Source organism: Gopherus flavomarginatus, chromosome 11 (genome assembly GCF_025201925.1).
Source record: "Gopherus flavomarginatus isolate rGopFla2 chromosome 11, rGopFla2.mat.asm, whole genome shotgun sequence".
NCBI lineage: Eukaryota > Metazoa > Chordata > Testudines > Testudinidae > Gopherus > Gopherus flavomarginatus.
In genome coordinates this window covers 50,782,106-50,809,033 of record NC_066627.1, presented here as the reverse complement: position 1 = coordinate 50,809,033, position 26,928 = coordinate 50,782,106, and the positions used below count along the sequence as shown (strand labels likewise).

General features: G+C 44.7%; 1 protein-coding gene across 3 annotated transcripts; it reads right to left on the bottom strand.

Moving 5' to 3' along the window:
- Positions 1-1,181: 1,181 nt before the first annotated feature.
- Positions 1,182-26,824, bottom strand: TTLL9 (tubulin tyrosine ligase like 9). 3 transcript variants are annotated; one of them, XM_050918349.1, is made up of 14 exons: positions 26,751-26,824; positions 25,884-25,930; positions 23,687-23,779; positions 22,563-22,674; positions 21,502-21,687; positions 9,679-9,747; positions 8,784-8,874; positions 8,086-8,126; positions 7,907-7,994; positions 6,333-6,391; positions 4,314-4,510; positions 2,769-2,882; positions 2,309-2,433; positions 1,182-1,719 (listed from the first exon to the last, which is right to left on the bottom strand). In XM_050918349.1, the coding sequence occupies exons 1-14, from the start codon at positions 26,763-26,765 to the stop codon at positions 1,649-1,651; spliced, it is 1,308 nt and encodes a 435-aa protein (XP_050774306.1). In that variant the 5' UTR covers positions 26,766-26,824; the 3' UTR covers positions 1,182-1,648. The 3 variants fall into 3 exon arrangements, with proteins under 3 accessions (XP_050774306.1, XP_050774305.1, XP_050774308.1); XM_050918348.1 differs by lacking the exon at positions 1,182-1,719 and having other exon boundaries at positions 2,103-2,433; XM_050918351.1 differs by lacking the exons at positions 1,182-1,719; positions 4,314-4,510 and adding an exon at positions 4,764-4,836 and having other exon boundaries at positions 2,335-2,433.
- Between the last annotated feature and the right edge of the window lie 104 nt (positions 26,825-26,928).

The window sequence follows — 26,928 nt, the reverse complement described above, 5'->3', positions numbered from 1 at the left end:
AAATATGACTGCATATGTTTGTGCATAAGCCTGGGGAAGAGGAACATACAGTGACAAGAAAAGCCTGCTGTCCTCTCCTTAGAAATGAAGGTTTTCTTCCCCACACTAGCTCAGGTAACGTTTTTAGTTTAGTAAATATTAATCATATATTAATATCGTCTACAAAAACAACTTTTCAGTTAATGCAAAAACTAAAGGAAAAGAATTAAGGTGATTCCACCATGAGCAGCTCCCCTTCATATTTCATCGCTTCAATAGTGCAGACAGTGGTAGGTGTGTTATGTCTTCTTATTGCTATTTAATTTTGAAAAAGTCAGAGATAAGGTGGTAACTTGATTTCCTCTAAATACAGCAAAGGGATTTTGGGGCCTACCAGAATCACTTTAATTCTTTTTTCATTTTTAGTGTTTGCATTGCTTAAAAGTGTGCCCTAAATTAGTGAAAATGGTTTTGGGTGGGGAATTTTAGTTTAAAACACTGGTTTAAAGTTGAGGGCTGGGGAGTAGGCATAGCTGGCAAGCCAGTGAAACAACTGCATCTGTTTTGGCAAATTTTGTACGCTTAGCACAGAGAACTGTAGCTGACCCTACATCTTTGTCTAGCACTCAGCCTCCTGCTGGATTGGGTGAACAGCTCTGAGCACCCGGTGTTTAGACTTTAAACAGAACAACTGTAATGGTTAGCTTCTCAGACAGTTTCCCAGCCAGCTAGGCAGGCACAAACACACCAGTATTCACTGCCCTGTTCAGTTTAACTTTCAGATTTAGAAGTTAAAAATGATTCCCATTAGTGAATTAGCATCACCTGTAGCTTTCCAGAAAATTACATCTCTTTTGTAAGAGAGTGATAACATTACTTTTCCTATCTCAAAGGTACTAAATCCCTTCATTATAACAGTCCTCTTAATGTAACCAGCATAGTGGAGCCACTCTCAGTGCCTTCATAAAATACAATGGTAAGGTTATTGTTACTGTATCATGGCAACAGGTCTTACGATCTGACATGTTTCTATAGTAGTAGCAGCAGGAGGCTCAAATGCCCACTTTTCTTAAAAGCTTCCATTTTACTGAGTAGAGTCTGTATAGCCCCTTTTACAGCTTACACTTTAAAGGAAAACTACTCATGTCAATAACCTCAAATTGAGGACCAGTGAAGCAGCACTTCTGGATTCCTAACAGCACTGAGGCATTAAATATTTTATTCATATCCATTGCAATGTATACAGAGTCAGTGATGGATAGGAGTGCTTTTTGTCTGCAATGTGGCATGTACAGCTGATCTATAGTTGTATGTAGTAGCCAGTTGACAGCCTTGTTACAGCCTGCGCTGTGGAACAAAACAGATTAATTCTTTACTGAAGAACTGGTCAACCACAACAAAACATAACCAAAATACCTGATTGCATCATGTCCAAGTTAAAAGCCAACGCACTTCTATTGTTGCTCTGGCTTATGAACGGGATTCATTTGTTAACTAATATTCCCATGCAGGGAAAATCCTAAGGAACCAAGACATGGCCAGCAGTCATATGCTGAGGCAGCGAAACTGTCCAGAGACAAATGAGAATGGCAGCTGTACAATATGAGGTTGAGGGAGTGAAAGAGCTCAATCCTCAGTGACTTCTCTTGCCTCATGCTCTGGATCAGCATTAAACTTTCTGTTGGGTATGAAGAGGTTTGAAGAGCTGCTTCAGCTGTTTTTTCCTGTCATTGTTGTAGCCTGAAATGAAAGCATTAACAAAGTGACATATGACTTAGTCCCCCGAAAGGGTGAAGAGTAGAGATAATTGCCTGCTTTCAGACAAAGCTGTGCTCCAATCAGTTAGCATGGAGCTACAGCCAGAGAAAATACTGAAGGCATATTTAACTACTTAGTGCTGTGTGAAAACTTTTAATAGGTGCTTTCTGCCTGATTGAACTGGGCATTACTATGGACTATTAAACAAGCATATGCAACCAACATTAGAAATGTGCACAATAAACAGTTGTAACAATTGTATTAGGGACCTTTGGGAATAGTTTTTAAAAGGAACTGGCAGATGAAGAATGCCTGTGCTGGCTCACGTGGTAAGGAGTTCCAGAAATCTAACTCCTGCCTTCACATCAGCTTTTAACACTCCACAACTGGAAAATATTCACACCCTCACACTTAACCTCACATGAGTACTACACTCTGCTAGCACTATGTAATAATTCACACCTGGTCCTTTTACTTTTGAGGGAAAAGTATGTTTTTCACTTTTGATGATGTCTTAAACAGTTAAAGACCTTGAGTGGGATGCCCTGCCACCTGTGTATGAGTGAAGTACCTAAATGTGTGTTTGCCAGGAAGCTTCCATTTACTGGTGTATCCACATTCCCTTCTGCTCTACTGACCGGACCATCATTCCACATCAGGTCAAAGCCCCCAATACGCTTCTCCTTCCCTGTCAGCCTGCAATATCAAATACAAGGTGTTAAAGTACATGGGTCATGGCTGTGTAGCTATCTGATTCACTGTCCGCATGTTGGCTGGAAACCTGTGCAGATCAGGGAGAAAACCAGACAGCTGAGAGCTGCAATGGGCAGCTATTTACTATGAATACCTTGGGTTAGCACAATTGCACAGTCCATCATAAAATGATGCAAGGCAAGCTTCCTGGGACAGCATGACAAACCTGTAGCCTTGAGTAGGATAGTTTGCCTACAGAAGCCAGGGGACTAGCTCAGATACATTTTACGCACTTTGGTAAGACTCATAGAGAGCAGTAAACTTGTTTTTTCACCCACCTGCCCTCCATGTCCACAATATGCAAAGTGTCCTTGAGAAGGTGACACTTGAGCTCATAGTCCTCCTGACTACTGGCAGCGAGGGAGGGAGAAGCATTAACCTCAAGAAGCCAGCTGTAAAGAGAACAGCAGTGAATCAGAGGGAAGCAGACAGCTAAGCAATCTGTCCACCTAACAGAAATGCCTATCTATGGAAACCTCATGGCACTGCTGGAGAGCAGGGAGGAGGGAGTGAAGTGATAGGAAATCTAACTCCAAATATCATTCCTATACACAGTCAAAGAACATTCTGAGCTCAACTGTAATAAAGAGAGAGCCCCTCCAGCACCCTAAAAAGTATACAAGTAAAACTAAAGGCTAGATGAAACAACTGCCCCCTCGCCCCATAAATAAATAAATCACAGGGTCAGTATGAACCCTTTCCTCAGTGCAGGGATGTGAATGTATCTTGGAAGTAGTTTCCTAACAAACTGCGCAATATGGCTACGTGGATCTGGAAGTACCCAGTAAGTACTGTGGCAAACTGTAGTATTATAGTTACATCACAGCGATTCAGCCCAGTTCACCTCAACTTGATTTGTTTCTTAATCAGTGGAAGTTACACAAGCTCGTTCTGTGCAGGTTGTCACTGCAGAAGCAGTAGTTTGGTTTGAAGCTACGCCTACAGCAGACTAGCTTGTACAAATTTGGGTTGTTACCCAAGACCACAGTTGAGCAGTGTTTATTAGCTCACTTTAAATAAAGCTGTCCCCAGTGGCACTACAGAGACATCAGACTGATGCTGACAAGCCACTGAGGGTTGTAACTAGAAGGTGGCTACCACACATTGTTAGAGGGAGGAAGAGGAAGAAACGAGAGGACGCTTAAAGTGGCACTTTCAACTTAAATCATACGTTATACAAATTTCCCTATCAATGTCACTAATAGCTCTTTATGTGATTAAAACTGAAAATCTTAAAAATCTAATCGTGTTGCTTTTGCTGCTCTTTGCTTACTTCTGCAATGAAAGCCTGTACTACTTTCAGGTTCCCAGTGTTGCAATATTTTGGTTGCAAACACTGCAGAAGGAGGTTTATATGTTTAAAAGCACATTTTAATTGATGTATATTTAAAAAACAATTGAATTGTTTCTAGCAGTCACATTGTGAGAATTTCTTTTTATAAAAATCGAAGTTGAACAACTTTGAATGTATGATTTCTTGGTACAATCTCTCAGATTCCTGGGAAGTCTGTTCCCCAAAGTCTTCAACAGGAGAAGTACCCCACTACAGTCTAAAACTCTGTAATGAAGGCTGCCTTGTAGCCAACACTTCATGTAATTACTTTTGAGGTTATGGCAAGTGTACTTAATATCTTGTCCTATCAGTCTAATACTTGTGCTTGGCTGAATCTCACTGTTCATGGGTGTGCTGCTGTAATACATAGTTACTGGAGGAGTTGTTAGCAGCGGGTTTCCAGTGAATCTCCCTTCACTGGCCATTGCTAAGCTGTTTAGGCAGCCTTCCATTCACTGTGTGCCACCTGTATGCTCACTAACATCCTTACGGCTTGAGATCCTGGTCTATCAGGATGTCGTATCCATACAGTTCAAAACAGTGTTTGTCGCTGATGATCACTTTCTGAACACTCTGTAGGCTCTTGATGAAAATGTTGTCCATTTCTGCAAAAAGAGTCTCCACCACTTCTGCCCCATGCTTAGCAGTCAGGTACTGTCGGAACCGCTGAATCATCCACTTGCAGCCCTAACACGTGCAAAGACAACTGTAACAAGCTGTTTCTACATATGTGACCATGCATTTCCTTGACTACCTGAAATAATCACTCAATATTCTCTACAGTCAAAGGACAATTCTGGATAAGAAGCCAAACACCCAGAATCAGATGTTACTCCTCTCAGTGCATCTTGGAAAGGAATAATTTAACCTTAGTCTAGAGAGAAACTGCAGTCTCTGCTTGAACGAATATTTAATCTCAAGACTGGGAGTGGTATCCTACCTTCTCTTTCCATCAGAGTTTCACAGCACACACATCTAGGACTTCCCTTTCCAAAGGACCAAGAAATATTAGGCTAGAGATTTAGAGGAGAAGCATATAAAATGGAAAGTTCAATGCAAGCCTTTGTTTCTATGAACTTGTAACTATCTCAGATTCAAAGAATATTTAAAGCTGTCATTAACAGATAGCTAAGGGTTAATGTCTCTTTCACCTGTAAAGGGTTAACAAACAGTGACCTGCAACACCTGACCAGAGGCCCAATCAGGAGACAAGATACTTTCAAATCTCGGGTGGAGGGAAGCCTTTGTGTGTGTTTGGGTTTGGCTTTGTTCTCTCTGCGTCCTGGACGGGACTAGAGGTGCAGCCAGGTTTCTGCCAATCTCCCTGCTACAGTCTCTTATCTATTCAGAATAGTAAGTAAGTACTAAAGGCGGTTATAGTCTTTTAACTTGTTTTTTTTCATTTGCAAATGTGTACTTGCTGGAAGTAGCTTAAATTGTGTTTCTGCTGGAGAAAACTTCTTTCTATTGTCTATAAGCTATAAAAGACCCTGTATGTTTACCATCTTGATTACAGAGACAATTTTTATGTTTTTCCTTCTTTATTAAAGTTTTCCTCTTTTTTAGAATCTAATTGATTTTTTGGTTATCTTTTGTAAGACTCCAGGGAAGGGAGTCTGCACTCACCAGGGAATTGGTAGGAGAAAGGAAAGGGAGGAGGAAAGAAAAACCTGCTCTCGGCGTCTATCTCTGTATCTCTCTTCGGGGAAGAAGGGAGGAGGAAGGGGTGATTCAACGAATTGAATCACGGTGGTCTCCTAGTGTACCCAGGGCGGGAAAGAGCTGGGAGAAAGAAAGGAGGAGGAAGGGAAATGGTTTATTCCCCTTTGTTTTGAGACTCAAGGAATCTGGGTCTTGGGGGTCCCCAGGGAAGGGTATGGGGGGACCAGGGGGTATCAGGCCCCGAAATTCCTGATTGGTGGCAGCGCTACAAAATCTAAGCTGGTAATTAAGCTTAGGGGAATTCATGCTAGTACCCATCTTTTGGACGCTAAGGTTCAGATTTGGGAATTATACTATGACAAAAGCTGATCTCATTTGTTTAAGATTTTTTCTTTGTTCCAACTGCAGGTCCCTCAGAAAAAGGGGTAGCAATCACAGATGACCTCTGAAGATGCTAAGCTCATCTTATAGCTGTGGTAATAGCAGTGAATGCTAAGCACTACAAGTCCGGGTCTCTGACTAGCATTATCCAAAAATTAATTACTTGTGGGGTCAAAATGCTCAACACCACAAAGCAGTGCACAGTTGTAATGGAACAGTTTAGAGCACAGCTCTCACTCACTGGACCTCCTGAAACATCCATCAATGAACACATACATCGGGTATCAGAGGACAGCCAAGGCAGAGCGTCCATACAGGGACTACCAACCTGCCATACACACTGCACAGTAGCTGGAACAACAAGGCCAGAACAGCTACTTGCTTGCATTCCCTGAACTATGCAGCATAGTGTGTGCGCTTGGACACAGGCTGGGTCAATTGAAATAGCCAGTAAGTTTTTACTCACCTTCTCTGGATCATAGTCAGGTGCAGTCTTCTGCACTGCTACATTGGTGAGATGCACATCTGGCATGAGGAGGAGATAAGGATCATGGAGACAGAAAATGACACCCTAAATAATTAGAAATTGAATTTGGGTCCTAAACCAGTCTGCTGTGCTCCTTATGCCAATGAATCTCTCCTCCCTTCCCTAATTGTGGAGCTTATACCCACCACTGCAGGGAGACATCTTGGTGAAGATTAAGAGAAAATAAATACGGATAAAAATGGAAATCTGGAACAACTAGTAACAAAGTCAGAGCAAGTTTTAACCCCCACTGGCTCTTGTGATGGACTTACATGGAAGCTCTTCTCCTGGGAATGCAACCTAACCTCCATGCAGAGCACCGGTGCCCAAGAATCTGGGAGACCCACTCTGGATTGCCTCATTAAAGCAACCCACCTTTTGATCACACTGAGCCACAATGAGCAAGTTACTAAATATTTTACTAAGGAAAGTGATAGATTCTCTCTCTTGATGTCTTCAAGTCAAGACTGGATGCCTTTGTGGAAGAATACGCTTAATTTTAGCCAAATACAAATTACGTTGTAGTTAAACACAAGTTATTGGGCTTAATACTGGGGTAGCTAGGTGAAATGTAATGGGCTATGATTAAGGCTACGCTTTAGTCATGAGTATTTTTAATAAAAGTCATGGACAGGTCATGGGCAGTAAACAAAAATTCACGGCCCGTGACCTGTCCATGACTTATACTATAACTACCCCTGTCTAAACCTTGGGGGTGGGGGTCACTACTGATGGCAGGCGCCTGGGGAGCCGCTACTGGGGGGGCAGCAGCACCAGCAGCAGGGGTCTCAGAGCAGTGGCTGTTCTGGCTGCCCCTGGGACTGCTGTTCAGGCAGTTCCCAGGGCCAGCTGCCTGGGGCTGCCTGAGCAGCAGCTGGCGTGGCTGACCCCTTGGCCACTACAGCAGCAGCTGGTGTGGCTGGCTGCGTGGCTGCCCGAATGGCTGGCTTCAGAGCCACTCCAGCAGCAGCCGGTGTGGCTTTCCCTGGGGCCACCAGAGCAGCTGGCCCTGGAGCCAGCTGCTTGGGGGTCCCTGGAGCCACACTGGCCGCCGCAGATGTCACAGAGGTTGCGGAAAGTCACGGAATCCATGACTTCCCGTGACCTCCGTGACAGACACGAAGCCCTAGCTGTGATAAACAGGAGGCCAGACTAGATGACCCTTCTGGCCTTAAACTCCATGAATCCATGGAAAAAGCAGGCTGCAATAAGTGCACCTGTACTACGAAAGTGGGACTGATCTCTCACGTTTGGCCCTAGCTGACTGACGTTTCTGGAGATTCACTGACACCAGTATTCCAGTAACAGAAGGTGAGAGTGAAACAAGATGACAGCAGAATAGCCAGTGAGAAACAAAAGCAGAGGGTGAGAATTCTGTAAGTCTCCAGAAGTCAGGAGATAAGGGTACTTGTTCTTCTGGATCCCTTCTTCACCCCCAACCTCCCAAAATACTAAAATGGTAGATTCCATTCCTTAGTAACTGCCCTGTAACACACAAGCAGAGGTCAGGATACAATGATCATCTATGCTGCTTAGAGTGAAGCGTGTGTTGGAAAAGCGAGCAAAGCCATCCCGGTATAACCAGGCCTTCAGCGGGATGTACTGAGAGAAAGGGGAGAGAGAAACTGAGGGTGAATAGCAAGAAAATCCAGCCCAGTCATGGTAATAAAAATAAAATGGACTTTGCACTTACAGACATCACTAGAACATAAACTCTCAAGTCAAACTTTCGACCTGTGAATCAAAGAGAAATATGTAGCATAAATTTCACTATGTTATATTGCTAAGCCATACCTAGTGTTACAAAAACCCAAATTAGAACTTATCTACACACAGCCACGCACCAAAAGAACTAGATGGGTCTTAAGTCACACCTTTTGTTGTTTTGGTACAAGTCTGTGTGTGGACATGAATTTCAGATTAAGACAATTTAAATCAGTAGGATGCTCTTGATCCAAAATAAGTGGCCACATACAGACTTACACCAAAACAACAAAAGGTTTACGCTAAAACTTTTTGGTGCCTGGTTGTATGAAGACAAGCTTTTAGAGAGTAACCTGCCACCATATGACAGTGGGGCTGGACTTATCTTTAATGTGTGGGACTTGAATTAAGTCTAATTTTTGTTCATTGGATCACCTCTGTATTCTCAAAATCTTTTGGGGCAGAACCACTAGACTACCACACCAGCAGCACTGACTATGTGCAGCATTCTACAATTCACACTGAAATCCATAAATAGCTAATTTCAGGCAAGAACTGACCATATAAAGTCTTAACCTTCATCAGACAGGTGATCTGGGGATCTCCCTCCCTAAGTGACAGGAACATCATAGGTGGAGTGTCTCCCTTCACATATCAGGCAGATACAGACTGAAACAAGCATCTTACCGCCTATTAAATATGGGTTTTCAATATAGCACTGAGCTACATAATTCTCTACTTGAGTTTCATCTTTCTGATCATCTGTACGGACCCCATCCTGCAAAATAAAACAAGTTATTTCTTCTCCGTGGACAAGACTGAATGAGGAGAAAAATCAAATCACAAGCACTCACAGGATTCTCCAGTCAATCCATCCCAGTTTTAGATTTCAGATCAATGACAAAACATCCCACCTTTTGTTTTGTTGGACAGTGAGAAAATCTGTTGTAATTCTGGTGGATGGTGGTAAGTGTTATATATGAAAGCTGTAGATGGGGACAGTAAGTGACTAGTAAAGGTACATAGATAAAATTACAGTTGGAAGACCAAAGCTCTCCGTCAGTGGTTCCCAAACTTTTGAGGGTTGCACCCCCCACTTACCCTTGTCAGTGTCCTTCTGAGCCGGGGCCAGAAGCAGGACCATGGCTGGGGGACACGGACAAGGGGAAAGGGGCCGAGGCTGGGGCTGCAGCTGGGGTGGGTTGGGAGCAGGAGTGGAGCCACAAATAGGCTGCAGTGGGGGCCAGCAGCTGAGCGCACGGCCAGGTGCTCTGCTCCCGGCCTTGGCCCTGGGCCAGGAACAGCTGCCAGCCAAGGCTGGGACTGGGGGAACGGGCACGTGGGGCCAGAAACCAGGGATGCTGCTGGGAGCCAGACTGAAGCAGAGCTGGGGTCAGGGAGGGAATGGTTGCACTCCATCCCTGCCCCCCGGGGGAACTAGTCCAGGCCCTGCCATGCTCCCCTGGATGGTCCTCCACCTTCCCATAGCGGGACATGCCCCACACTTTGGTGACCTCTGCTCTAGGTGAACCGTCCCAACAAAAAAATTTGGTGGTGTGAGAAGAGAAAGTACACGTTTCACCTTCCTCCAGTCAATGACATCCTTGAGTTTTCGGAACAGAAAAATGCCTCTCCCTTGTGACCTGGCAACCTGCAACATAAAGGAGAAGGGAAGTGTTAGTCGCTTTGTTCTTAAGTTTTCTCACTCGCCTCCAGCTAGGAACAAATGGTTAGTGAAAGAAATCTTATTTCTTAGGACCATGGTAGCTAACAGAAGATCCACGTTGCTGCCCCCTTTTACAGTTGTTGGCAACTCTCACACCAGCAGTTAGCATTCCCTTCAGGAACAGATGCTGTTCGCTAAAAGGTGATTATGGAAGCATCTGTTGCGCACCCTGATTCATCCTTTATTTATTAAGCACCCAGTTGGCATTCTGGGTGCTGTACAAAGTTAAAAACAGGAGACTCAACAGAAGGCATTGGTCATTTATTATTATTAATTTGTGTTACCTTAACACCTAGGAGCCCTAGCCATGGGTCTATTTGAAGGGCTGTCTTCTGAGTAAAAGACAAAACCAGGGTTCTGGCCACTTAACATCATTTAACTTCTGTAAGAATAAGAGTGTCAACCCCATTCTTGGACAAATTCCTACTCAGGTAACGAAGTTCTCCCTGCATTTTCATATAGGTAGTTGTATCCTATTTCACTTCCTGTCCTGAACTGTTGTGTTGTGCTCCTTGGACCTAATCCTGTAAGGTCAAGGATCTCTGAATCAGGACCTTAAATGCTGCTATTTGAGTGGTGGGTGAACTGGTCCATATATTTATGCAGGCATATTGGGAGACTTATTGTTTTGTAAAACACTTTGAGCTCCTTGGATGAAAGCAGCTATAATATTAATAATATAAAAAGTCAGCCAAAACCCCACACAATTCCAGTTCAAATGAATAAGTCAGTGCTTTTCCATAGTGTGCTTAAAAAGTCTGAAGATGCTATTTTATGTAAAGCTATAAAAAGCAAATACTTGATGGTGTGTGGTGATATAAGGGTTTTAATGGGATGGTGACAGTATTCATGAGTGGGAATGCCATGAGTTTTACAGCCATTCCAAAGGAGAGGCAATAAAACCTTTACATCACCACATGCCATCATGGGTTTTGTTATTCCACATTTTAGACAACAGTTACCTTAGATTTTGTATGTAGTTTAATACGTTTTATTGGAACTATTTTTCACATCTGTCTGTGTGTAAAGCCAGGTTGCCTTAGTTACTAGCTACAGGCCATGGAGTGACAGTAGAGTTACATATTAAAAACCTCTAAAAATGAAGCTATTTTCTGTAAATCCAGGGTGACATGGTTTTAAGATCCAGTGCTTCATGACCTTAGGAAGATAGGCCAAGGATAGAAACAAGCTGCTTTACACCATTGGAAATCCTGGAATCCCAGTTCTCCACTGTGATAAAACAAGTGTTTCTAGCTTCAAACTGCCACTGAGCCAAGACAATATATCATCTCTCTAAGTTTAAGTTTCCATTTTTCCTGCTGCACATTTGTGGGGAAAAAAGTAAAGTGGCAGAGACTTTTCCCCCTCTTTTCTTTCCATGGTGGCTCTCTGAAAGTAGCTCAGATGTTAGACGTTGTCTAAGGGGAGATGGGTTAGTGGGCAGAATACAGGTGAGGCTCTCCCATGGGACCAAATAAAAGAAGTTAATCACATGATTGCAGAAATACAGTAACACAACACGTTTTTGATTTAAGCTATATTTGGAGTCTGGGTGTGTCACAGTAGCATTTAATGAAAAGGAGATACAGCAACAGTCCATCATGAGAGAGGCAAGCAAGCTACAACAAGCAGCAGGAATGTAGAATGAGCTTGAAGATCACAAGTTTGCATTGCACATTAAAAGCAGCCAGAAGCTGGCTGTGATGGACCACCCACTAAGAGAGTTCTATCACCAGCCCCACAAGAGCTCAACCCTTGGACCAGAATTATGCACTCCCACCCCCCACATAACTGCAACACACACAGGGGCTATCTGAGACTGCAAGATCTAGGTCATTTCAAGAGCACAGAGTGACATGAGGAATAACACAAAGTTTATTTTTACTTTTGAGTTTTGAGGTCAGCCACAAACTACTTCATTCCAGTTGTTGGTATATTTTTTGTGGCCACAATCTTTATATATATTCTAATTTATTGTATTCAGGTTATTTCCAATGATAATTGAGGTTGTGGGCACAAAATATAAGCTTAATATAAGGTTTCTTGTTGCTGATTAACCCAAATTAACATCTGTAGACTTGGATAATCACTAGCTGTTATCGTCATGGCTGTAATTAAATTGTTAGTTTGCATAATTGCCTCCCATTCACTACTCATAAACCCACTCTTATTGATAGGCCTGATCTGCAGAGTGAGACAAACTGTCTTGTCCCCTCCTACCAGACCTGCTGTGCAAAGTGACTGTCCTGTTAAGAACCTAAGACTGGCCATGCTGCATCAGACCTAGCCCAGTATCCTGTCTTCCAACAGTAGCCAGTGCCAGATGCTTCAGAGAATGATCAGAACAAGGCAATTTATCGAGTGAGCCCCATCCCTTGTCATCCAGTCCCAGCTTCCTTATCCTCCATGAATTTACCCAATTCTTTTTAACCCAGTTATTCTTTTGGTCTTCACAACGTCCCCTGGTAACAACTTGCACAGGTTGACTGTGTTATGTGAAGACGTCCTACTTTATGTTTGTTTTAAACCTGCTGCCCATTAATTTCACTGGGTGACCCATGGTTCTTGTGTAATGTGAAGGGGTAATTAACACTTCCTTATCCACTCTCTTCATATCATTCATAATTTTATAGACTTCGATCATATCCCCCCCTTACCTGTCTCTTTTCTAAGCTGACCAGTCCCAGTCTTTTAAATTTCTGTTCCATACTCCTGATATTTTTTGTTGTCCTTCTCAGTATGTTTTCCAATTTCCTTTTTTGGGATGGGGTGACCAGATCTGCATGCAGTATTCAAGGCATAGGTGTATCATAGATGTATATTGTGGCATTATGACATTTTCTGTCTTCTTATCTATCCCTTTCCTAATGGTTCCTAACATTCTATTAGCTCTTTTGATGGCCATTGCACATTGAGCAGATGTTTTCAGAGAACTATCCACAATGACTCCAAGATCTCTTTTCTGAGTGGTAACAGCTAATTTAGATGCCATCATTCTGTATGTATAGTTGGGATTATGTTTTCCAATGCGCAGTACTTTGCTTTTATCAACATTGAATTTCATCTGCCATTTTGTTGCTCAATCAGAAATGTAGGATTGGAAGGGACCTTGATAGGTCATCTACTTCAGTCCTCTGCACTGAGGCAGGACTAAGTATTATCTAGACCATCCCTGACAGGTGTTTGTCCAACCTGCTCTTAAAACTCCAGTGATGGAGATTCCAGAGCCTCCCTAGGTCATTTGTTCCAATGCTTAACTATCCTTAAAGTTAGGAAGTTTTTCCTAATGTCTAATGCTAACCTAAATCTCTCTTGCTGTAATTCAAACCCATTATTTCTTTTCCTGTCCTCAGTGGTTAAGGAGAACAATTTATCACCCTCCTCCTTGTAACAACCTTTTATGTAATTGAAAGCTGTCATCATGTGCTCCCTCAGTCTTTTCTCTCCAGACTAAACAAAGCCAATTTTTTCAACCTTTCCTCATCGGTCATGTTTTCTACACTGTTAACCATTTTTGTTGCTCTCCTCTGGACTTTCTCCAGTTTTTCCACATCTTTCCCAAAGTGTGATGCCCAGAACTGGACAAAATACTCCAGTTGAGGCCTTACCTGTGCTGAGCAGAGAGGAAGAATTACTACTTATGTCTTGCAAAAAGAACGAGGAGTAGTTGTGGCACCTTAGAGACTTACAAATTTATTTGAGCATAAGCTTTTGTGGGCTAAAATCCACTTCATCGGATGCATGCAGTGGAAAATACAGTAGGACGATATATATATACACAGAGGCCATGAAAAAATGGGTGTTGCCATACTAACTATAATGAAAGTAATCAGTTAAGGTGGGAGTACCTAGAAGTCTCTTACTACAGGACAGGCCCAACAAAGAAAGTAACAGAACGCCACTAGCCATCACCTTCAGCCCCCAACTAAAACCTCTCCAGCACATCATCAAGGATCTACAACCTATCCTGAAGGACAATCCCTCACTCTCACAGATCTTGGGAGACAGGCCAGTCCTCGCTTACAGACAGCCCCCCAACCTGAAGCAAATACTCACCAGCAACCACACAACAAAAACACTAACCCAAGAACCCATCCTTGCAACAAAGCCCGTTGCCAACTCCGTCCACATATCTATTCAGGGGACACCATCATAGGACCTAATCCCATCAGCCACACTATCAGAGGCTCGTTCACCTGCACATCTACCAATGTGATATATGCCATCATGTGCCAGCAATGCCCCTCTGCCATGTACACTGGCCAAACCGGACCGTCTCTATGCAAAAGAATAAATGGACACATCAGATGTCAAGAATTATAACATTCAAAAACCAGTTGGATAGGGCAGTGGGGGAGGTCCAGGGGCAGGGAGGGGTGGATGGAACAGGGGTCCCGGGGGGCCCCTTAGGGGACAAGAAACGGGGTGGGGGGGTTGGATGGGACAGGAGTCCCAGGTGGGCCATCAGGGGGCGAGAAGCAGGGGGTGGGGTGGTCAGATAGGGAGCAGGGGCCGGGCCACGCCTGGCTGTTTGGGGAGGTACAGCCTCCCCTAACCGGCCCTCCATACAATTTCTGAAACCCGATGTGGCCCTCAGGCCAAAAAGTTTGCCCGCCCCTGTGCTAATATATCCCAGAATGATGTTCACTTTTTTTGGCAACAGTATGACATTGTTGACTCATTTAGTTTGTCATCCACTATAACTAGTGCATTCTTTTCTGCAGTACTCCTTTCTAGGCAGTCATTTCCCAGTTTGAATTTGTGTAACTGATTATTCCTTCCTAAATGTAGTACTTTATTTGTCCTTATTGAATTTCATCCTATTTAATTCAGATAATTTCTCCAGTTTGTCAAGATCATTTTGAATTCTAATCCTATCCTCCAAAGCACTTGCAACCCCTCCCAGCTTGGTATCATATGCAAACTTTATAAGTGTACTCTCTATGCCAGGGGTTCTCAAACTGGGGGGTCAGAACCCCTCGGGGTCGAGGTTATTACATGGGGGGGGGGTCGCAAGCTGTCAGCTCCACCCCAAACCATGCTTTGCCTCCAGCATTTATAATGGTGTTGTTGGGGGGGGGGGGGCTAGGCCCCAAATAACTGGCAATATGGCGTGGGGTCAAAAGTTTACATTCTCAGGCCTGCTAGCTAGCATGAGTATATGTAATCATTTATCATTTTCTTTTGTTCTTTTGTTTATGGTACAAGATGTAATCGATCAAAGGGGGGGGGTCAGTAGTATGGGTTAAGGATATAGTTAATTAAAAGATCCGGTAGTTAATGAATTGTAAATGATGAACTGTAGCACCTGTGAACATCTTTGTAAACAAGTAAGGTATATAAGACATGGCAATGGATAGTGATTCGTGCAGGATTTGAGACTGATTTCTCCCTGTGCCTTATTTGATTCAAATAAACTTGCTTCTCCGGTGTGGTCATTGGGGATACGCACACCGGGCAAACGAACCCCAACTGTTGCCCCCCTGCAACAGTGTTAAATATATAAAAATGTGTTTTTAATTTATAAGGGGGGTCACACTCAGAGGCTCGCTATGTGAAAGGGGTCACCAGTACAAAAGTTTGAGAACCACTGCTCTATGCCATTATCCAAATCATTTATGAAGACACTGAATAGAACCAGACTCAGGACAGATCCCTGCAGGACCCCACGTGACATGCCCTTCAAGCTTGACTAAGAACTATTGATAACTATTCTCCGAGTATGATTTTCCAACCCGTTGTGCACCCACCTTTAGGTTCACCTAGGCTACATTTCTCTAGTTTGTTTATGAGACAGTCATATGAGACAAGTATCAGAGGGGAAGCTGTGTTTGCTGCTTTTACAGATCCAGACTAAGAGTCCTGTGGCACCTTATAGACTAACAGACGTATTGGAGCATGAGCTTTCGTGGGTGAATACCCACTTTATCGGATGCATCCATCCAACAAAGTGGGTATTCACCCACGAAAGCTCATGCTCCAATACATCTCTTAGTCTATTAGGTGCCACAGGACTCTTTGCTGCTCATATGAGACAGTATCAAAAGCCTTACTAAAGTCAAAATATATCACATCTACTTCTTTCCTCCTATTCATAAGCTTGTTACCTTGGAGCCTATTTTAAAAATTGGCGTTACATTACCTATCCACCAGTCATCTGGTATAGAGGATGATTTAAGCAATAGTTTAAGTAGCACAGTTGGTAGTTCCTTCAGAAATTTTGGGTGAATACCATCTGGTCCTGATGACTTATTACTGTTTAATTCATCAGTTTGTTCCAAAACCTCCTCTATTGACACCTCCACCTAGATTTGTCAGATTCCTCAGATTTGTCACCTAAAAAGAATGCCTCGGGTGTGGGAATCTCCCTCACATCTGCTGCAGTGAAGACCGATGCAAAGGATTCATTTAGCTTCTCTGCAAAGGCCTTGGCTTCCTTGAGTGCTCCTTTAGCACCTCGATTGTCCAGTAGCTCCACTGATATTTTGGCAGACTTCCTGCTTTTGAGGTGCTTAAACAACATTTTGCTGTGTCTTTTGCTAGTTGCTCCTTAAATTCTTTTTTGGACTGCCTAATTATACTTTTATACCTGACTTGCCCAAGTTTATGTTCCTTTATTTTCCACAGCAGGATTTGACTTCCAGTTTTTAAAAGATGTCTTTTTGTCTCCAACCACCTCTTTTACTGTTGTTTAGCTCCAGTGGCATTTTTGGCCCTTTTACTGTTTTTTTTTTTATTTGGGGGTATACATGTAGTTTGAGCCTCTATTATGATGTTATTAAAAAGCTTCCATGCAGCTTGCAGGCATTTCACTCTTGTGACTGTTCCATTTAATTTCTGTTTAACTAGCCTCCTCATTTTTGTGTAGATCCCCTTTTTTAAGTTATATGCTACTGTGGTAGGTTTCTTTGGTATTTTCCTCCCTACAAATGTTATATTTAATTACATTATGGTTGCTATTACCAAGCAATTTGGCTATATGCACCTCTTAGACTAAATCCTGTGCACCAATTAGTTCTAAATCAAGAATTGTCTCTCCCCTTGTGGGTTCCAAGACTAGCTGGTTCAAGAAGCAGTTATTAATGGTGTCTAGCAATTTTATTTTTGCATCCCATCCTGAGGTGACATGTTCCCAGTCAACATGGAGATAGTTGAAATCTCCCATTATTATTGGGTTTTCTATTTTTGTAGCCTCTCTGTTCTCCCTGAGCATGTTACAGTCACTGTCATCATCAAATTAGGTGGTCAGTAGTATATTCTTCTCCTATGCTCTCACTAGTCAAGCATGGAATTTCTACTGTAGAGATTCTATTATACTGCTTGATTCATTTAAGATTTTTATTATATTTGCCTTTATGCTTTATTTTGCATATAATGCCACTCCCCCACCAGCATGATGTACTTTGTCATTCCTATATATTTTGCACCCTGATATTACCATGTCCCATTGATTATCATTGTTCCACCAAGTTTCTGTGATGCCTATTATATCAATATCCATGTTGTGAGTCTCACAGATAGGTGTACATTTAATTATGCACTATGGTACAATATTCATGATGTAAAACATTTTGAATCATCTGGCAGCAGGATGGCATTTCTAGGCTCTATTCGCTATATTTGCAGTTTCTAAAGGAAGCACATTTTTTCTTGGTCCCAAGGATATGCATCCAAGTGGACTTTACTTCATACAGTACAACTCCATTTATCTCTGGGTCTCAGGGGAGAAATGGGGTTTCAGAAGACAGGAGGAGCCAGCCACTGGATTAAAAAAAGGCTCTTGCTCCTCAACCCTAAAGCACAATGAGGAAGAAATGCCAGCCAGTTACAGACTACCTGACCTTGCTAAGGTAACACTCAAGGGGTAAACAGGCTTCTCTCTGGGTCCCTCATCCCAGAATGCAGTGAAGAGAATGCCCATCAGCTTTTTAAACTGGCTTGATTTAAAAGGGTTATATTAGCTTATGCTCAAATAAATGTTAGTTTCTAAGGTGCCACAAGTATTCCTGTTCTTTTTATTAGATACAGTGTGTTTCCTTTAAAGATACTGGCTTTCTTCTCCCATATTACTTCAGGGGTCACAATAGACTTTGTTAACACAAAGGTCCAGTTAAACAGAGTTATATTTTGTGCACACTCACATCTGTGCACACGTGGGGTTTAACTGACTGACTTCAGAGGAGTTCTGCTAGGGGTGAATTGGGCCATACAGCAAGAGCCCCTGGGGAGTTCTCTGTTGCTTCAGCAAATCAGCACAATTTGTATCTCAACATAGCAACTTCTTACATTCACAGGCTCTCCCCACCAATATCCACACATTATGTTTTCACAGTTAGGTTGCTTTGGCTCTGCAAATAAATGGGGTTATTTTTCCATTTTTGAAATAAGTTACTACAAGTGAAGAAACATCAACCAAGAGATTGGAGAAACAGCACTTTTGACCACTGACCATAGGTGGGGATTCTGGGGGTGCTCCAGGGAGCACCCATGGAAAAAATTAATGGGTGCTTAGCACCCACCGGCAATAGAGCTGCAGCCCCAGCCAGGGAACAGTAGTTCCTTTGCAGCCCCGTCCCCACTGATCAGCTGGTAGGTGGCTGTGTTAATCGCTTATGATCTGTTCAGCTTTTGTAGCCCCTGGGCTTACTAAAACAGAGGCTGACCCAACCCTGCTTCAGCCCTTGGCGCGGGGCCCGTCCTCCAACAGCCTCAGGAAGCTGCTCTACTGCTCCAGCCAGAGTTAGGGGCAGGCGAGGGGGAGCCCAGCCTGATCAGTAGCGATGTGACCTTGCTCACCTGGATCGGGTGGCCCTGTCCCCTACCTAGATCTCCTGGGCAGGCTCCAGCTCCCAGCAGGCTCCAACTGCAGGCAGCACAAAGTGAGTCATATTTCCGGCAGAGGGAGCCTTGGAGGGCCTGCTGCAGTGTCAGGAGAGGGGGAGGGGAGTCCACCATCGGTGTAGTTTGGGAGTGCGGGGGCATACAGAGTCACTACCACTGTCTTCCCCCATTTCTGCAAGTGCCACTCTGCTCTCTCTGCCTAGGTGGGAAAGTATCTGTCCTCAGGGGTGCCATTTAAGGGAGGCAGGAGAATGGCTTTGCCCAGGGACATGACACAGAGCTCTCCCAGCGATAAAACATAACCAACCCCCAGATGAGGGGTGGTAGCCTTATCGCTGGGAGCATGGCTCCTGTCAATAAAGCGCTGTCTATACTGGCGCTTTTCAGCACTAAAAGTGTTGTCGGTGTGTGTGTGTGTGTGTGTGTGTGTGTGTGTGTGTGTGTGTGTGTGTGTGTGTGTGTGTTTCACACCCCTGAACAACTAAAGTTAGCACTGAAAGTGGCAGTGTAGACACAGCCTTCTAGGCTTTGAACTAGCATTTGTCCACCTGTTGTAATTGTTTGCCAATTGCTTGTTAAGTGGCTGTAAATGCTAATCCAGATGCAACCATTTGCAAAGTATCACAACATGGTGGCTCAACCTCTGGCAAATCACAACATTTGTGCCCCAGAATAAACATTTGTGGGGAGACTCAGTTATCAACACAATTAGCATTTACAATCAATGAGACTGAATTATAACTGGACCACCAACTCTAGTCTAGACAAAGCCAAAGCATGAGACAGGACCTGGATTTTTAATATAAAAAGAGGCAACATAAATGTATCTTCCCTTCCCAAAACAAACAAACATACAAACATACAAATAAACAAACATCAGAGGGGTAGCCATGTTAGTCTGGATCTGTAAAAGCAGCAAAGAGTCCTGTGGCACCATATAGACTAACAGAAGTTTTGGAGCATGAGCTTTCGTGGGTGAATACCCACTTTGTCGGATGCATGTACAAACAAACAACACTTAAGCCCCCAAATCTTCATGCCTTTTTTACACATCAGAAGAAAATCAAACAAAGGCACAGTCTCAGTTGTTGCCCCTTTACAGATCACCTTTAAAAATGAAATTATCCTTTACATTCCTAATTCCCCCAAATCAGGGTAGCTGCTGACTTTGTGGGGCTAAAATTCATTTGCAAATTTAACACCATTAATTTGGGCTTGAACAGGGACTGGGATTGGCTGGCTCACTAAAAAAGCAACTTTCCGTCTCTTGGTATTGACACCTCCTCATCCGTTATTGGGAGTGGACCACATCCAACCTAACTGAATTGGCCCTGTCAACACTGCTTCTCCACTTATAAGGCAACTCCCTTCTCTTCAGGTGTCAGTATAATATGCCTGCATCTGTAATTTTCACTCCATGCATCTGAAGAAGAAGTGGGTTTTTTACCCACAAATGTTTATGCCCAAATACATTTGTTAGTTTTTAAGGTGCCATCGGACTCCTCGTTGTTATTGTGTCAGATTATTCATCTCTTTGGAGCATCCTAATTCATCTGAGCACACCCTACTGAGATGAATGGGCCATTCCACATATCAGCAGGTTTCCTGTACTGCAGAGGGCTGAGCAGAGCCCCTTCCTTTGCACTAGCTCCCTGAAGCAGATACAAAATCTGGGGCTTCCCGCTATTCCTCTTGCTGTCTCCAGCTGGTGGATGTGCTCCTCACAGCCCATCAGTTACCATCCTCCTTTCTGTCCCATGGCCCTTCTAGCCCTACCAGGGGCATGGTGGGGCCAGGAAGAGGGCAGAGCTGGGAACTAAAGTGGTAGATCATTCCCCTCCCACAGGTGTCTTCCAATCATACCTCTTCACTAACACCTCTTCCTCAAGAAAAAGGAAATTTAACTGCCCCAAAACATGGTTATTGTAGGTCTGGTTTATACTACAGCACCTTTGCCAGCTAGACTTACCCCTGCTTAGTACCCTCTTCAATTCAAGAAGTGCATTTCAGATTCCTGCTGGCATTGCCAGTCTGACATGCCTTTTCTGGCTTGTCAGATTGGGTTTATATCTGCTGGTGAATCACAGCGTCACTCATTAGACTACTTCCTGGGCTGGTGAACCACCTGTAGCTCATTAATGTTATACCAGTGTAATTCCACTAATTTCACTGGGATTGCTCCTGATTTACACTGTACAAGTGAGCAGAGAATCAGGCATAGGCACGGACTCCAAGGGTGCTCCAGGGCTCAAGAACCCATAGAAAAAAATAATGGGGGTGGTCAACACCCACCAGCCACAGCTCTTCAGTTGTTCTACAGCTGACATGGGGCCTGGGGAAGAGGGTGGAGCGGGGACAGGAAGAGGCGGAGTGAGGGTAGGGCTTCATGGAAGGGGTGGAGTGGGACGGGGCCTTGGGGCAGAGTGGGGGTGGAACACCCACCAGGAAAAATAAAAGTCAGCACCTACGCCTATGACCAGGGAAGACTGACAGAGGCCCTGGAGGTTTTTCGCCTTCCTCTGTAGCGTGGGGCACAGGTCACTTGCTGGAGGATTCTCTGCACCTTGAGGTCTTTAAACCACGATTTGAAGACTTCAATAACTCAGACATAGGTTAGGGGTTTGTTACAGGAGCGGATGGGTGAGATTCTGTGGCCTGCATTGTGCAGGAGGTCGGACTAGATGACCATAATGGTCCCTTCTGGCCTTGAGTCTATGAGACCACCTGGCCAAGAGCAATGCCTGCTATGGATTTGAATGCATACTCTTCTCTTCCCACAGAACACCCAAGTGAGCAATGTCTCCTCTGAATCATCCCCTTGGACAGGACCATACTTACTGGTTTCATAATCCAGGTGATGCCAGGATTCTTGCGAAATTCTTCCACAAACAAGTGGTACTCTGATGGCATCTCAAAGGTCTTGGGGAAAAAGTCACATTTTGTTGCCTCCAGCTTTCCTGCCTCTCTCTCTATCTGCTTCCGAAACCTCTTCAGGTTCTTCACTATGTAATTCTTACGAGTCAGCTAAGTGGAAAGAGAAATACAAAAGCAGACTCTGCAAACGTTAACACACATTAATCATCACTCTTCTTTCACCTGAATTGCCCAGGAGATGAGATGTTTCTGGTGATATTTGGTAATAGATCTCAGCAGTGATGCCACAGGAAGTTAACTAACTGAGAAAAACAATGGGTAAAGTTAGGGATTCTTTCCTTCTTTGTGGAGGAATCTGCATGGTTGGTGTGTGCGTGGGTTTTTGTTTTTTAGCTCTCAGGTGGAGCAAGGGGAATCTGTAGCAATCCACAGTGCATTATTTCTGGTCTAAAGCCTTTAGGTGTAGCTGCTATGCTGATTTCCAAAGCAAACACCAAGTTTTAGGGCCTGTCTATACTGAAAATAGAACCATCTCAGATGACCTGGTTGCAATGCAATTGTCCTCAGATATATTTAAAACAGTTCCATTTTGTAGTGCACATGGGACTTTACATGCTTTCTGCTTCTGCTAAAGCCTTGAACATGATACATTCTGGAACTATGCTAGAACTGTCCCAAGAAAGAACTGTGCTACAACGCAGTTGTCCTTGTAGTGTACAGTTGATCCTGGATTCCTGTGACAGTCCAGCTCAGCGTTCATGAGATTTATCACATGTGGAATACCATAAATCCAGTGTCATGTCCCTGGGCAAAGCCATTCTTCTGTTTCCTGGAGTGATGGAGGTTGATAATTTCTGAGGAGGGGTTAGCACAGCAGTCAGGAGGGGATTAGGTTTCACGGCAGGGAATATTACAAGGTATTTTCCATCAACAAGCTTTTCACATGGAAGTTTACTGACTATTTCCCCAAAACTATTTTCCCAAACCATCCTTACCCATATGTTTCACTCACAGTGGTTTCTTACCTCATAGTGGTTCCGGAAGTGGCATATGCGAACATGTTCATCCATGTAGGTATGGTCAAAATTCTCCCGAAGCCAGCTGACATCACACCAGTAAAAATCCCACTCACCCTCCCTATAGAAAGAGGCAGAGAGACAGCGGGTAAGGCAAGCACTAAGTTCTAGGTCACCACCACACCCACCCTTCTTGACAGCGACCAGCTGTCATCACCACCACTGCTTCCTTCTCTCCTTGTAGTTTTTACAGGCTAATAAAAAGTCTTGGTACACATGATTAATCCATTTTTTTTGTTTATTTTGTTCTTTAAAAGTTTAGGCTCTGAATTTTAATGGTTCCAATTACAACTAAGCCTGTTTTGGTCTGAATATACCAATGTATTAGGTATAAACAAAACAGTTATCATACTGATTCTTGACTACCAGGAGTTCAACTGAAATCATCCAATTAGTTAGAAAAGCAGAAGCAGGACTTAGAATGGAGTCATCTACAACCAGGCAACTCCACTGAAGTCAGTCCCCTCAAATTCAATGTGCGGCTGTCTTCCCCCTGAGTCAGTACAACATCATTTAATTGTATTTATAAGATCCTATTTAAGGGATGACAGATCAACAGCAACAGAACTAAAACTGGAAAACTATAGTCAGCAGTTCCTAGTCTTCAAACACAACAAATCAGGGAAAGAAAAAAAAAGCTAGAGACAGTATAAATGACCCCAATACTGAACTGGAGCAGGAACGAGAGAGACTGGCTGAAGAAAGAGACTGGGTCTGCACACTAATTTTCAGCCACATTTAATTATAGTGGTCAAACACAGCTGCTTCTTCCCTCATTGAAGCAGAATTGAGATCAATTGTTCTGCTGATGTGGACAGTGTCACTCAGCTTCAACAAGCCAGTCAACAAGCCTTCATTCTAAAAAGGGTTGACCATACTTTGTTGAAAGGATGCTGAACTGATATGACCTGGTCCACAGCAGCAATACAACAAAGTTCAGTATGAACTGACAAGGAGTTATGTTAGAGACACATTTGCAAACATGGCTGAAAATTCTAGTGGCGACACAGTTGAATATGACAATAGAATAGGGAAGGCTAACCAGTTGCAAAGGGAAAGAATCTGGAGCTTACTCTTTTACTTCAACCCATCCTGGTCTCCGACGCAGGATATCTAAGATGGTGTTTGTGAGCGCACATTTGAATCGGATGCAAGCTCTTGGTTCTCTGTGAGGGGGGAAGAAAAAAAAAGACACCATACGCTCTGTGAAGTCCAAGAGCAAGCCTGCCACAAATGCAGATCTGGATTCTGTGCCTTGTTCTGCCACAGGCTCCTTGTATGACTTTAGGAAACTCACTTAGTCTCTTGTGCCTCAGGCTCCCCATCTGTACAATAATGATGATAATACTTCCCTATCTCACAGAAGTGTTGTGAAGATACATTCATTAATATAGACAAGGTGTTTATATACTATAGTGATGAGCATCATAGAGAAGCCTATAAAGAAAATAAATTTTAAAATGAACTACGTTGAGACAGCCCATGTACGCCTTAACCAGTATATGTAATATAGTGTAATCTCCTGAAGTGCAGAGTATCTCACTCTCCTTTTTACTCCGATAGTTCAGACTTTCTAGTTATCCTCTAATCCAGGGGTTTGCAACCTTTTTCTTTCTGAGGCTCCCCCAACATGCTATAAAATTTCCAGGGCCCAGCAGACTCCGGGCAGGGCTTGGGGCTTCAGCTGCTGGGATGACGGGGGTGGGGGGGAGGGAAGGGAGAAGGTGGGGGGCTCAGGGCTGCTGCCCCATGGGATGCTGGGCTTTAGCCCTATGGGGCTGAGGGACTCAGGGCTTCTGCCCTGCGGGGTTCCCAGCTTTATCCTGCAGAGTGGAAAGGGGGGACTTGGGGCTTTATCCCCATGGGGCTCTAGGACTTGGGGCTCCAGGACTTGGGGCTCCCGGCTTTATCCCCAGAGGGCGCTGGGGCTGGGAACTTCTGTCTGCCAGGGTTTGGGGACCCCCTGAGATGACTCATGGACCCCCAGGAGGCCGCAGACCCCTGGTTGAGAACTGCTCCTCTAATCAACAAGATAGCCTATATATTAGATAAAATTACATGTCAGCCATACCACCTTGTATTATGATCCCATCCAACCCTGCAGATTAAGTAAAAGGTTGGTCAGTGCATGCACTACTGGATGTGAGCTACCAAGGAACACCTGTGTGCTGCAAGGAATGGTCCTACTGACTCTTTCCTCTAAGTCTGTAAATAATCAATGCCCCTAATTGTGTTATGGAGTGCTATGGTGCTGGAGGTACTATTTTTCAGATAAGATATAAAAATAAGGTACTGACCACCTGTGGTCATTAAAAACATCATTAAACTGTTTGGGTTAACTTCAGTCTCCTGGTAAAGTTCCATCTCAAGTAATTATTTTGCCTATCTAGAATTCCCCCTGCTGATTCTACTGATACTGTCTATTTCTTGTACTAAATTGTTATGCACTGTTACCAAGCACTGTTAACTATTTGCTGTACTTCACCCTAGATGTTGCTGCATTTTAGTGGTGCATGAAATGATTCCCTACACAGAGTCTGAACATCAGTTTATTACATTTGGGATTCTTTGGGATGATGCAAGATCATGATTAGTTCTGGGCAGAGAAACATATCTCATTTCAGGGGGATTTTTAAATTTAGTTTCATCCCCATTTGGAACAAAACCCCCAAATTTTGAAATTCTGGAGCCCTGGCTCTGGGGCAGTCTGCTTGGAACTGCAGACCCTGGAACCCTGAAGTCCTAGACTCAGAGATAATCCTCCTAGAAGGCTACCCCAGAGCCATAGACTCTGAAAACCTATCATCTCTAGCAGCCCGCCAAGGAGCTGGGCAGGCAAGCTGGCAAAAAAAAAACAGGCCAGTTTCTGACGGAAACATTTTGAGACTTGTCTAGTTGCCAGAGGAACTTTGTCAAAATTGCACTGACTCCTCAAAATATATAAATTCTGACAAAACTGTTTCATCAGAATTTTTCCAGCCAACTCAAATCGTGACCACAAAGATATATTAGTAAGGAATATACAAGCCCAAGGATCTAGGACCGAAGTGACAATATCAATTCCTATTTGAAAAGAAGCATGACCATAAAAGGCAGGCAAAACCCTGTTTACCTGAATAGTTGTGGCAGGAACAGTGATTGCACAAAGGCCACTGACCAGTTCGCCTCATGAGAAACAAATGTGAAGTAACACGCAGTACATACCCACCCTCTTCATGTCCACATCCAAACACATAATTCAATCTACCCTTCAGAAAAAGAACCACTCACCTTTCTTTCAGCTTCTGGTAGCCATAGGACCCTTTGTGGCCTGTATTCTGCAACAAGACAATTAGAAAAATAATTTCTAACAATGAAATGGGGGAGAATAAGGCAGGTGCAGAATAAGTTGTGGGCAGCTCACTGGAGGGCGCTTTGTCCCGGGCAATTTCACCAGTATCTTTAGTTTTCACTGGGATGCTGGCAGATACAGCACTTGCCAATCAGGGCTGAACCAGACCCACATTTTTTGGAGCAGGGTCTGTTTTCAAGCACACTGTTAGCATTTAAATACCAACAGCCCGCCAACACTGATCCCTGCAAAATCACCGACTGCTCCGTCCGCGGGACCCCGAGGGGAAGGGGGGGGGCGGGACCCCGGGCCGCTCCGTCCGCGGGACCCCGAGGCGAAGGGGGGGGGGCGGGACCCCGGGCCGCTCCGTCCGCGGGACCCCGAGGCGAAGGGGGGGGGGGACCCCGGGCCGCTCCGTCCGCGGGACCCCGAGGCGAAGGGGGGGCGGGACCCCGGGCCGCTCCGTCCGCGGGACCCCGAGGCGAAGGGGGGGGGCGGGACCCCGGGCCGCTCCGTCCGCGGGACCCCGAGGCGAAGGGGGGGGGCGGGACCCCGGGCCGCTCCGTCCGCGGGACCCCGATGGGGAAGGGGGGGCGGGACCCCGGGCCGCTCCGTCCGCGGGACCCCGAGGCGAAGGGGGGGCGGGACCCCGGGCCGCTCCGTCCGTGGGACCCCGAGGGGACGGGGGGGGCGGGACCCCGGGCCGCTCCGTCCGCGGGACCCCGAGGGGACGGGGGGGGGCGGGACCCCGGGCCGCTCCGTCCGCGGGACCCCGAGGGGAAGGGGGGAGGGGGCGCGGCCCTCACCTTATTCTTCGCCATGGCGCCTCCACCCCGCGGCTGCGGTCACCCCAGAGCCGCCGCCATCTTGTGCGTCTCGTCCCCATAGCAACCAACCTCTTCCCCCGCCCGCCAAGCTGGGGGCGGGGCCAGGTGCCGCTGCTCGTGCCCGGGCGGTCGGGGGCGAGCCCGCGCCGTGCGCCAC

Coding starts and splice junctions, on each gene's coding strand:
- TTLL9 (XM_050918348.1), bottom strand. Junction 9,748..21,501: donor TCACCTGGATTATGAAACCA/GTAAGTATGGTC, acceptor TTTATGTTGCAG/GTTGCCAGGTCACAAGGGAG. Junction 2,434..2,768: donor ATTGTGGACATGGAGGGCAG/GTGGGTGAAAAA, acceptor TTGATATTGCAG/GCTGACAGGGAAGGAGAAGC.